Source organism: Lissotriton vulgaris, chromosome 6, assembly GCF_964263255.1.
Source record: "Lissotriton vulgaris chromosome 6, aLisVul1.2, whole genome shotgun sequence".
NCBI classification, from domain to species: Eukaryota; Metazoa; Chordata; class Amphibia; order Caudata; family Salamandridae; genus Lissotriton; species Lissotriton vulgaris.
In genome coordinates, this window is record NC_141694.1 from 69,352,690 (window position 1) to 69,366,463 (window position 13,774).

The 13,774-nt window shown below is 44.4% G+C and overlaps 1 protein-coding gene across 1 annotated transcript in view; it reads right to left on the bottom strand.

The window, feature by feature from the left end:
• LOC147706800 (calpain-1 catalytic subunit-like) overlaps positions 1 to 13,774 on the bottom strand; it is a 668,045-nt gene that overhangs the window by 502,983 nt on the left and 151,288 nt on the right. Inside the window, exon 3 of the mRNA XM_086925931.1 lies at positions 13,587 to 13,705. Coding sequence (XP_086782057.1) covers positions 13,587 to 13,705 — 119 coding nt within the window. The remainder of the gene's footprint in view (positions 1 to 13,586; positions 13,706 to 13,774) is intronic.

Genomic DNA, 13,774 nt, shown 5'->3' on the forward strand with positions numbered 1-13,774 from the left:
GAATCCTGATGGTGCAGTGAGAAAGGGACTCATGTCTGAGTATACCCTGTCACACCTATAGTGGCCAAAAACGATTCAGAAAAGGGGGTGGTGATGAACAGAGTGTCTGAATTAAGGATACCACTCTTACCCAGTCCAAAGATCAGGGCTTGATCCATCACCGTTATTTATCTCACTGCACCATCCCAGCTCAGAACCTGGCTATATGCAAATCAGTCTGTCCCTGGCCCAGTGCATCATGGGAACAGGGCAGACTAAACTACCAAGCCAATTCTTCACCAGAAAGGAGACAAGCTACCGGGGACCGGTTTCTGGCATTTCAGCCGTCTTCGGCCCGGCTTGCTTGAATCCTGATGGTGCAGTGAGAAAGGGACTCATGTCTGAGTATACCCTGCCACACCTATAGTGGGCAAAAACGATTCAGAAAAGAGGGTGGTGATGAAAAGAGTGTCTGAATTAAGCAGACCACTCTTACCCAGTCCAAAGATCAGGGCTTGATCCATCACCGTTATTTATCTCTCTGCACCATCCCAGCTCAGAACCTGGCTATATGCAAATCAGTCTGTCCCTGGCCCAGTGCATCATGGGAACAGGGCACACTAAACTACCAAGCCAATTCTTCACCAGAAAGGAGACAAGCTAACGGGGACCGGTTTCTGGCATTTCAGCCGTCTTCGGCCTAGCTTGAATCCTGATGGTGCAGTGAGAAAGGGACTCATGTCTGAGTATACCCTGCCACACCTATAGTGGCCAAAAATGATTCTGAAAAGGGGGTGGCGATGAACAGAGTGTCTGAATTAAGCAGACCACTCTTACCCAGTCCAAAGATCAGGGCTTGATCCATCACCGTTATTTATCTCACTGCACCATCCCAGCTCAGAACCTGGCTATATGCAAATCAGTCTGTCCCTGGCCCAGTGCATCATGGGAACAGGGCAGACTAAACTACCAAGCCAATTCTTCACCAGAAAGGAGACAAGCTACCGGGGACCGGTTTCTGGCATTTCAGCCGTCTTCGGCCCGGCTTGCTTGAATCCTGATGGTGCAGTGAGAAAGGGACTCATGTCTGAGTATACCCTGCCACACCTATAGTGGCCAAAAACGATTCAGAAAAGGGGGTGGGGATGAACAGAGTGTCTGAATTAAGCAGACCACTCTTACCCAGTCTAAAGATCAGGGCTTGATCCATCACCGTTATTTATCTCACTGCACCATCCCAGCTCAGAACCTGGCTATATGCAAATCAGTCTGTCCCTGGCTCAGTGCATCATGGGAACAGGGCAGACTAAACTACCAAGCCAATTCTTCACCAGAAAGGAGACATGCTACCGGGGACCGGTTTCTGGCATTTCACCCGTCTTCGGCCCGGCTTGCTTGAATCTTGATGGTGCAGTGAGAAAGGGACTCATGTCTGAGTATACCCTGCCACACCTACAGTGGCCAAAAACGATTCAGAAAAGGGGGTGGTGATGAACAGAGTGTCTGAATTAAGCAGACCACTCTTACCCAGTCCAAAGATCAGGGCTTGATCCATCACCGTTATTTATCTCACTGCACCATCCCAGCTCAGAACCTGGCTATATGCAAATCAGTCTGTCCCTGGCCCAGTGCATCATGGGAACAGGGCAGACTAAACTACCAAGCCAATTCTTCACCAGAAAGGAGACAAGCTACCGGGGACCGGTTTCTGGCATTTCAGCCGTCTTCGGCCCGGCTTGCTTGAATCCTGATGGTGCAGTGAGAAAGGGACTCATGTCTGAGTATACCCTGCCACACCTATAGTGGCCAAAAACGATTCAGAAAAGGGGGTGGGGATGAACAGAGTGTCTGAATTAAGCAGACCACTCTTACCCAGTCTAAAGATCAGGGCTTGATCCATCACCGTTATTTATCTCACTGCACCATCCCAGCTCAGAACCTGGCTATATGCAAATCAGTCTGTCCCTGGCTCAGTGCATCATGGGAACAGGGCAGACTAAACTACCAAGCCAATTCTTCACCAGAAAGGAGACAGGCTACCGGGGACCGGTTTCTGGCATTTTAGCCGTCTTCGGCCCGGCTTGCTTGAATCCTGATGGTGCAGTGAGAAAGGGACTCATGTCTGAGTATACCCTGCCACACCTATAATGGCCAAAAATGATTCCGATTATTCTAGCGCAAACTTTACCCGAAAGTGTGAGAGCGCTTCACAAAAGGAACAGTAATGATACACGAGAACATTACAAGTGCGCAAAATACAAAAAGCACATGTGGTAAAAGTGACATTTGTGAACAAAAAAAATACATGAGGTAGCAAGTGGTGCATTACCTGAGGCAAAAGTGCGCAAATTACAAGCGCAAACACTACATTACAGGCTGCAAAAAGTGACAGTAGTGCGCAAAACAAAATACAAAAAATAGAAAAACAGTGTGTTACAAGAGAAAAGTGAAGTGTGTGCAGGTTACAGGTAGACGCATAATACTGCAATATAAGGCAGACACTCAAGCATAGGAATAAGCGCTATGTAGGCAATTGTGGCGCTGGCGCAAGTATCAAAAGCCTGAAAAATGTGAGAGGTATTAAATAATGTGTTACAAGAGAAAAGTGGCATGTACATGTTACAAAAGAGTGCCAAACACATATGCGCAATGGTTGCAAGGTAGGATGTTGGTGGTACATTACGTCATTTATCCAGAAGCACAGGATATGGATCAGGGTGTTTCTATTAATTTTAAAATGGCTGCTAACGCTATTCCCAAGGGGTGCATAACTATTACAATACATGCTTTTGCGCTGTACAGTCACCCCTTTTTTTAAAAATGGCCGCCTAGCGTGTCACAGATAGAGCTTTTTAAAAAAAATGTGTGTTGTTGCACCCACCCTTGTAAATGTATACCAGAATTGTTTGAAGTTGTGATACTTGTGTTTAAGAAAGGCGCTTTTAAAACCGCTGCTTTTTTTTTGTTTTAATACAGAAGCAAGACTCTGCAAAAGCAGCCGCTACCAATGTACCCCCGGCGCTGGACACCCCTGTAATAACTAGCAATGCCGTAGACTTGACAACCCCGCAGCCAGGTATATATATTTTGAGTTGTGTAGTTCTACGTAGTTTTGTACACCAATCTCTCAGGAGTTCTCTTTTTTGTAATGTGGGTCTCATGAATATATACTTTTACAGCTTATGATCCTGACCTACAGCAAGTTTTTGAAGATCTTATGGTGTACCTTGAGGCTCAAGGAGCTCTGAACAGTGTGCAAAACACTTCAGTTACTATATGTAATTAAAAAGGCCCCTGTTATTTTAAACTGTCTAAGACCCTGGGGAGTTGGCGGGGTAGGCCAGAGTCCTGACCCTGAGGGTGTAGAGTGGGACTTCTCAGAAAGATGACTAAGGCTGTGTATTATTTTTTCTTTACAGGCACCCCCACGTTATGCCCGAAAAGCGTCGAGGTACAAGAGGCGGCGCAACGTTCAAAAGAAAGCCCTTTGAAGAGGAAAGCTTTACCTTCTAAAGTGGGACCACCGTCAAAGAAAGGAGTTGCAAAAAGACCTCTATCAGGTGTTTTTTTTTACAAAGGGTGTGAAAAGTACTAGCGGTGTTACAGACTCTCAAGCAGAACGGTACAACGACTTGTAGCAATGCATATATTAAAAGGTGGCTGTGTAGAACTTAGGATTCTGCTGATTGTATGTGTTGTTTTATGCTCCCTCTAATATATATATTTTTTTCTGTTTATATTTTACCGGATAACCTCAACGATGATGAGCTACTACCTCCAACCCTTGTAAATATGATTATTGTTGATGATCTGATGCGTGAAGGTGGTGATCATTCCGAGTTAGAGAGAGCTTACTCAATATTCACATCATCGCAATCTAACCATCTGCTACATTGTGCAGAACTTCTTTTACAAAGGCAAGAACAGTAGGTCTATAGCTGTCAAGGCTTCATACCTTGTTTTATTTAAAAACCCTTGAGACAAACAGCAAATAGCCGTCATCGCTAAACAGATGTACCCTGGAAACACACACTTCTTCATAGAGGCCTTTAACAACGCTACAGCAAAACCCCACGGGTACCTGTTGGTAGACATAAAAAATGAAACTCTAGAAGACTATAGACTAAGGGCTGATATTTTTCCACCAGAGCTACCTGTAGTTTACACCCGAAGCCCAAGACCAGGACCAATAAAAAGCAGCGCTGATGATTTTAGAACCATTTACAGCCCCACCCTTATAACGCTCAGTGGTGACCATGTCTGCACATCTACGCCGCAATTTAGCCCTCCTAAAAAAATGCTTATTAAAGCCAGTCCCCAACATCGAAAGGACATCCTGGGAAAAGCCTCTGACGATTTAGTGGCTGCCATTTCAGAAATAGCCCTAAACACCCTAAAAGGCAACATCCCTATATCAAAGCATCAGTTACAGGTTCTGAAGAACAAGAAGGGGCTTATCAAGAAGCTCAGTAATAAAAGGGCCACACTCATCACCAAGACGAAACTGGTGAAACAGTCTGGGTGCTTTATAGGGAACTTGCTGGGGATAGCAATACATGTAATTACAAGCCTCCTCTCGGGTCAGTGATGGACCATGCCACAAAATTGTATCTGGTTCCTAGGCAGCAAATGGAGCAAATGGGGTCTTCATCGGACAACGCCTGGGATATCCGTAGAAATGAGACTTTACGCCTGGATACTGAAATTAAAGACATTTTGAGCAGGACTGATCTAAACCCCTACAACAAGGTTAACCTATACACCAGCACTCTCAAAAAATTCTTACATTACAACACCCAGTGGAATACCGAGAAAAACAAGTTGATTCTATATACCCCAGACTCTGAACAAACAGCTGCTCAGGCCACCGACCCTCAGCCCCTACAACCGCCTCCCGATGATGCGACAGCCTCAGACGCCTTTGTTGGAGACATCTTAAAAAATATAAGTCAAAGGCACAGAGGGGCTGCGCAGATGCTAATGAGTAAACTAGCTGCTTCTAAAGACCTAGCCTCTTGGAATGAGTGAGGCGAGTTTCTTTACAGGGGCCAACCGGTTGCAGGGTTGCATATGTACGATCTAGTCAAAGGTCTCACACACCCCAACATCCTAAAGCCTCAAAATGCACAGAGAGGCTGGGAGCAGTTTCTGAGGGCCGCTGCTGAACTCAATATACCAACGCCTGTTGGTAATAATGAACACCACCTCCTGCTAGACAATTTGAAGGACCCCCTACTGCCATCGCCTACAGGTTCGGAAGGCTGAAGGCTATCCCCTAAATGATCTACCCCTAAACAGCCGTCGACATCTCGAAAAAAGACAGTGCCTAAATCACCCTTCGCATGGATTTTTGAATAATTGTGTGTGGTTTTTATCCCTAGGTTTCTTCAATAAATTTTTGTCAACTGAATATTTGTAATAAACACCTTGTTATAACTTTACAAACCGTCTCAGTCGTCTTTCAAAAAACATTTTATGGTGCATGTGTATTGAAATAACGAGTCTGAATGCATGTTTTTAAAAAATATGACGTCTTTTATTTTACACGTTCAACATTAAGCATACAACTGTTATTAACCCTTACAGTTTTGACAAGGTACATATTCTGTTTTCACAGGTCTGACCGACACCCGGGTGTTTTCTTTTACATATTTCGCAACTATAATATCATTGCTAACAAGATCCCTCGAATATAGCTTTAAGAAATTTCTAAACAAAACACCCTGGGACATTTTAGTGATAAAATAAATACAGTGTTCCCCGCATGTGATGGCCATGGAATCCTGAACCCTTAGTTTGTTATACTCCACCACAGCTGCAGCTTTTTTGACAAACTTGAATATAGGTGGTGTATAGAGTCTGTGCTGGGGGAACTCTGCGGTGCTGTCAAACATGGTAACCTTGTCAACATCTAAAAACATGGCTGCCCAATGTGTCCCAGACTGGTCATGCGGGTCTGTGTTGAAGACTAGGGTGCATGGTCTTTCTGCCCCTATTTCGGTTGGTAACCCGTCGCTAGGGAAAACACCTAAAAAGTATTTCCTAATATATTTATGTCTGCTTAAGAAGTCACGTATCTGCACAGTATCCATTTCACAAGTGTTTTAAAGATGGTCAAACAAAATCTGCCTTGCGTGGTTGATCTGAATGATGCTGTCGAATACAGAGAATAGGACCATATTCACATTAGCCGCCAGTGGAGCTGCGAATCGTATTTCAGCTTTTAGATTCCCATTTTTGACCAGGTTGTAGTGATCGCCATCTTCCATGTCCGGTGTCAGGTCGAATGTGAACAGCGTGTATCCACGGCCATAGCCTTCTCTTGACACCGCTACACCGCAGTCACTTTGATGCTTTCCTGTTATCGAAACCAGTCCTTGATATTCCCTGATGTAATGACCGGCTGCAAAACTGGGTGTGTAGGTTTTTGCAGGAATCACATTGCCCTTGTGGACCAGCGCTGCGTAGTTGATGTTGTAGTGTTTAAAATTGAAGGGTTTTGAGGCATAGGTGCCACTAAAAGCTGTATTGTCCGCAAACCCTATGATGATGAGCTTTGGTAGTTGTCCCAGAAATAAATTCTGCTGTTGTGTTAAGCGGGTACCTACAGGTATGATGTATACCTTCAGAGCTACTTTTTCTATAGCGTACTTGGCGTTGGATATTTGCAAAGCTTCGGCGTGTGATAACCTGACGCTCAGGGACACTTTCACTCTCTTTACAAACAGGCTCGCGGTCAGTATGTTCAGCTTGTACTGTTCCGCATCCCCGTTGATGAGGCAGAATGAGTCCTTGTTACAATTGAGCTTGATCTTAAGATCAATTCCATTGATGAGCAGTTTATCTTGGAAGAAGAGGTCCGAATGTATGCGCCCCAGGAGGTCAAAGGTACAGCTGGCTGTAGCATGCCCGCTCTTTTTATAAAGCCCTTATCATCACCATCCAGAGCTGTGCTTTCAAACTGGCCGTGTTTATCCCTGTGAAAGAGACCGGCTGAAAGTTGTGTGTCAAGGGCATTGCTACTGTAATTTAGAAAACTCTCTATGTAGGCTCTGTAGGCGTACATGTTATCCTTCTGGGTGAGGAGTCGGTCGCCCAGGGTGATGTCCACTTGATTAAACATGGTCGCTAGAGGGTAAGCGATTGGTGCCACTTTAGAACCGTCGTCAATGTCGGTCCCATCCGCTTTTACGATTTTACACATAAGATGCAGCAGAGTGTTGTTGAGATCCAAATACATATCCGTGGCCCCTGACACATAAAACTCTGTAGGTGCCAGCGGTGTCAATGCTGCTAAAGGTGATACCTTCATGATGAAGCTGTTTTCGATGCTTGTCTCTGTGGGTTTTAGACTAAACAAGTCCAACTCTGATTTGGCGCACTCTCCAGATTCACAATGTACGAAGGCCATGGTTGTGTTTACAAGGCTTACTTTAGAGCCGGTTCGCTTCTTCGCAGCTCTCTTCCGTCTTGGAGCTCTTCTTTTCTGAGGGCGTTTTGAAACGGTCCTCCTTTTTTTATAGGGGCTGGGGGCACCCGACGTCTGGAAATACGCCGTTTCCTTTTGACACTAGCGCGTGGCTTATACATCAAACCAGCTCCTTCTTGAGGCTGCTTGTTCATGCGCTCTGCAACCGCCGATGTAACAGACCCCACCACCTCCTGTGCAATGTTCGTGGCAGCCGCCTTAACATGAGGCTTTGCAATTTCATAGCCTCTTCTCAGGAAAGGCATAGCTCTTCTAAACAGACTCCTAAAGAATCCTCCTAATCCAGCCCCGTACATAACAGGTGAACCTTGAAAGTACAGTGGTCCTCCATAACCGGCTTGACTTCTGTAATAGTCTCTGTACATAGAAGGATCTCCGTAGGTTTTCATAACCACCATGATGGCTGCTTAATACCCTCTGTCGTGTCTAGGCCTTAAATGAAGCTTGACAATAACTTTCCCGTATTTAAAGGCCACCGGCTCAGACTGATCATTGTAGATCATAATTGAAATAGTGTCAAAATGGTTTTTAGAAACTGCGACGTAGTCAGGTTTGTTAAATTGTATGTTGACCATGGTATTATTATCACCCTGTACATGCACCCACCTTAACAACGGCGAGTAACTATCACAATCCTCTGAGACTTTACAATATCGCTGTACACGTAGAACGTGTAGAACTCCCCATTAATATCGGGGCGCGTGTGATCTTGTTCCACGGGGCTTTTCACATGTTGTACTGTCCCTAAAATCCTTCTTAATTTACCTGAGCAGTCAAACAGGGTGTTTCGATTTATGGATTTAAGAAACACCTTCCTTCTCACATTATTTAACACCAGATGATTATTCAGATGTGGTTCTATACCGGCTATGGATTTGTTGATGGCTACGATAATGCTTAAAACGTGTGGGTAGTAGCCGGGTGGGAAGGATGTGTGTATGCCCGTGGGGTCCTGTTCCCTCTTGATGTGAAACTTGGTTTCGGCCGCAGTAAATGTATTCCATGTTCTAGGGTATTGTATTTCTGTTAGGGCAACCTCCCAGTCCCCCTTCAGGTCCAAGCCTTAGCCAATTTGACGGTGTAATCAGAAATCTGATTGTTGGGGTACATGTCCTTAGAAGCGTTGGATGGTAAGGTTATATAAAAGGGTGTAGTCTCCATCGTAGCAGCGGCTTTTAGCTCACACACCCTTCAGGGAGCTGGCCAACACCCAACTGTTAAATTTCTCAGGCCAGCCGCGCCATTTGCCATATGCCTGGCTCTTAGCACCTGTACCTTTCCTTTTCAGAACCTTTTCAACCCTATACACGCGGTTTGGATCATAGGGCACCTTTTGTAACTCTTCCTTGTAAAAGGATCCCAACACCGTTTCCCCCTCGTAGTCCTTTAACCTGTAAATATACAGCCCTTCCTTAAGCTCCACGCTTTCCACTATAAATATTTCATCACTAAAGGTCTGTTGGTAACCCTTCGTGAAGACTCCTTTCAGTTCTGAAATCCTTACGTGATCACCATTTTTAAAAACAGACTTCTTCACCTTTGTCCCGAAGTTAGGACCATACAAGTTTCTCCAAACAGTTAACGAATTACTAGGGGTTACCTCTTCAGGTGCCATTTTGATGGTCCTGTGATAACTGCCATTATATACAGCTAAAAAAGCCTGTAGAACATCCACGTATCTGCATGTATTGTTGGCCGTAAAATACTGCCACATCTTAGACTTTAAAGTTCTGTTAAACCTTTCTACAACCGCTGCTTTTACCTCGGTGTGTGTTACAAAATGTTGAACATTGTGCTGCTTTAAAAATTTCTGAAATGACTTGTTTAAGAATTCTTTTCCTGCGTCTGTTTGTAGTTTTTGAGGAATACGCCACTAATCAAAGATTGCTTTAAAAGCGGCCGTGACGCTAGCTCCACTTTTATCACTCAGCGCCTCTGCGTACGCGTATTTGGACAACACATCTATGACTGTTAATATATAACAGGTGCCGTCGTTATGTTTTGCTGTATCTTGAAGGCTGATTATGTCCGCTTGCCACTGATAATCTATACACGCATTAATGATTGTAGGACGCCTCTTAAAGAGTCTTCTGGCTGGTTTATGTAGTGAATACGCCTCCTCTCCTGATAACCATGTCTTCACAGCTTCTCTGCTTACCAACTCCTTTTCAGCCACAGCCCTTCTATATAGAGCTGCGCCGCTTCCAAAGCTGCCAACCCCTCTAGTATCATAATAAAGTTTTCTTAACAGGCCCTCCGACATGTTAGCAGTCATTACAGTACAGGAAATGAAAGACGCTTGTTTTGAGTAAGAACATTTTATGAAAAAATAATGAGTAATACCAAATCACAGACATGGGGGTTTCATATCTTTTCACAGTCTGCGTAGTAAGTAAGTAATACGATGGCCGAAACATATGTTGTAATAGTCCCGTTTGACACACGCTCGTACAACTATAGCTGCGAAACCTTTAACACCAGCTATAGTGTCTCTGGGGAACCACCCCGTTGCTTTTACAAACTCGTCATTCTTAGAACCATCTTCACATTCCATGGGCAGAGGTGAACTCGGCTTTGTGGAACTTCCAGTCTGGTTTGCATAGCATATACAGGACAGATTCAAGCTGCGACCTTTTGCAGTCTGCCCCTGGGCCTCAGTTCTTTTCGGTGTTTCATCCTAGGTTCAAAAGATAAATATTGACACCCCGTTAGCGGTAGAAAGACAACAAGCTTTCATGTAAAGGGTCTACGCCTAACATTTTTTTTAACTTACCCACACATTTTCACCACCCTCTGCAGCGGCTCTGAAATCTTGAGAGTCGGTAATATCCATCGGTGATCCCTCATCTTCAACGCTTGTATCAGGCTGTTGCACAACTACCTTCGTAGGACTCATAGCCTTCTGAACATCCATGGTTTCATAGATGTGCTTATTAGGAGGGGGCCTAGTTTGATTTTCTTGGTGCATTATGAAGTAAGTGCATCCCCCTGGTTCTGCTCTCTAGAGGGTCACAAACAAAAAAACGAATTATTAGTGTTCGATAGTTTTAGAAATAAAAATACATCCCTATGTAAATAGTTGCTCATAACATTTTGACTCACCTTCACATTTTCACAGCCCTCGGCGGCGGTTCTGACATCTTGAGAGTCGCTAATAACAGCCGATGCTCCCTCACCTTCCATGCTTGTATCAGGCTTTTGAACAGGAACATTCTCAGGAGAAAGCCTCTCGTGAAAACCCACGTCTTCATAGACGGGTGTATTAGGCGGAACTTTGGTGTCTTCCGCATCCTCCGTCTCCAAGAGCATGCTTTGCTCAAGCGTCAAGTCGCCACTCGAACACTCGCTAGAGCTGCTGTACCTCTTAATCGGGGACACCGGACACCGCCAATCCTTGAGACCAGGGGCGCCAAAGCACTTAGCAAACCCACAGCCAAAAGCAGTAACGTCGCAACCCATATCCTTAGGTTCTTCTGGTTGAGCATTCTCGTCCCTTACCAAAGGGCTTATGGTTCTGTAATAGCTACTGATGGGGGGCTATGAGCCACCAAACCAGTGTTTTCTCGCAAATGGGTTGTAGCTCTTCTTTTCTGCCATGGCGACCCTTCACCTAGTCCAGCGGCTGCTTGCTATACCAGGCTCCTGACACAGGCTTATATGTATTCTAAGAAACCACAACCCCTAAAAGAGGCGTATACCTCTACACCATAACAGGGACACATGGCCTCAGGGCGGTTCCACCACGCCTATGTCTCCAAAAACAACCAGCCACCCTATGACTCATTTGCCCCCCCTTCCGGGACAGCTGCTTACCCTTATCAACTCTAGTGCCACCTGTCACTTGTTGTTGCCAACAGTTTAAGGCCAGGACTGTTTAAGGCCTGGCCTGTCTATTTTAAAACCAGGCCCTGTCAAATTTAAGGCCAGCAAGTTGCTGCCAGACCACATGTCAGATTTAAGGCCAGAAGTTTAAGACTAGACCTGTCAAATTTCCAGACTAGACCTGTCACATTTCCAGCCAGGAGTTTGCTGCCAGAGCTGTCACATTTAAGACTAGAACTGTCAAATTTCCTGCCAGGAGTTTCCTGCCAGACCTGTCACTTTTGCGGCCAGGTTGATGAGAGGCATCACTTCCTACTACTGGGGCGTGCCCGTTGTGCCTGTTCCCTTTGATAAAGAACAATACCTCCAGGGGCACTATCCATATGAATTCGGCAAAGTTTTATTTCCTTTGCCCCTGTCAATCGGAGGCTTATGATTCAACAAACATGCACGTCAAGCCTGCTGCTGGTAACTTTGGTGTTACTGCCTGCAGAATGGCCTGTGAAACTCTGGAAGGCCGTATTTTTGTAGAGTATATTTAAAGTGATATCTCTCATGCAACTCAACCTGACTGAATAGGGTTACTATACTTAACTCCACATAAATGCACCCTCACAAAACCTATTTACAAGGTATGTCAATGCGGAGTAAAGAATAGTAAATCCATTCTTACCAATTTATGAATATTTACGTTCCCAATATTTTAGTAGCTAATATTTTTGCTATGATATTATGGCAGGACAATGTTGAAACCTTAGTATTCTGATATACAACTCCAGCAAGCTAAACATTTGTCATAGAGTTATATTGATCTTCAGAGCGTCACCATTTAGCTGGCCAGATGCAGGTGTTTACAGCCGACACCTAAACCACTCAGCTATAATTTCAACAAGACATTAACTCATTGAAATATTGTCCTGGAATAAAAACCTGCTGCCTGCCAGCCACATGTAGTGTACTGAAGCTGGTACATTAATAGTCTTACAGGCACATGCATCAAAGGAAATTGCATTCGCAAACGGTGCGACTCGCAAAATTCGGTCGTTTGCGAATGCAATTCCCATTTTTGGCATGCAGGAACATTTTTGCATTTTTCCAATTTAAGAAATCGCAACAATGCGATTTCTTAAATTGCAATTGCATTTAGGAATCTCAAATTAAGAACCCATAAATGCAATGCATCAAACTTAAAAGATTTGCGAATTCGCAAATAAGGGGAGCAAATTACCATGAAGTTGACCTTCATGGTAATTTGCGAAAACTTTGAAAAATGCACTAAAGTGCATTTTTCAAAGTTCCATTTTACACAGTGTGCAAAATGTACTTCTAAGCAGATTTCAGGGGTGCAACAGGGTGTCCTTTGGACACTCCTGCACCCTTGAAATTGCATTCTTAATTTGCGAATTTCTAATGGTGAATTGCAAATTAAGAATGTCTTTCCATTCATTCCTACGGGCCTCTAGGCCCATAGGAATGAATGGGGAGGTATTCCTTAATTGCGATTCTCAATTAGAGAATCGCAATTAAGGAATTTCTTGATGCATTGTAGTTTACGATTCCTTAATTGCGATTCCTTATTTTTCACAATTAAGGAATCGCAAAATGCAATAATGATGCATGTGGCCGTTAGCTCCTTTTGCGCATTTTAGCCTATTCCTCTGGGAAATTACACTGCAAAGTCAATGTTTGACCCAATTGTTGTTCTTGGGTAAACTCACCCCTCCCCCACCACCCACTGCCTCCAGCACCCTTGGGAATTCCAGTCTTTATAAGTCAATACAGATACCCTGGATCATGGCCTAAATGGCTTTCAAGAAATGCTTCTAAAACCTTTACCTATTTGGCTAAATAAGAGGAAAAGTGTGCTGTGAAATGCACCATTTGATCCCACTGAAATAAACAAATTCTCTGTGAGAGACCCTCCCTTCTCCTGAGACTGTCTGGTGGGAATCAGACTTGCTTGCTACTTTGAGTCCAAAATAAAAAACATCTTACCTAAAACTAAGGCAAAAGTTAGGCATTTAAAATTACAAGAGGGGCAACTACTGCTCATATGGGGTCATTGATAGCCCATTACCACAGAGCGTCTATGATTGCCCTGAGAATGGAACCACCAAAGCAGTAGCTCAGTAGCTCCTTCCACCCAGCAGGCGGATTTTATAGTGGTCCATCTCGCATTGAGTGCTCACGGATCAGCCTCATCTCATGATTTATCAAACACTTTGGCTAAGTTGATCAGGTAGTTGGAAGTTACTTTTTTCCTTGGCTCACAATGCCTTGCTCTCTAACCCGGTACCTGGAAGTGAAAGATCCCAGCATAACCGTCCTGGAATCCCTGCCCATGAGGGACCACACGATGCAGAAGCTCTTCATTGAGGGTGAGGCATCCAATGGCAGACAGAAACCAGCAATCAGCTACAACACAAGCGGAAATGTGCATTAGAAGATGTTCATGAAGAAAAGCAAGGTGTTGAGCACAAGAGC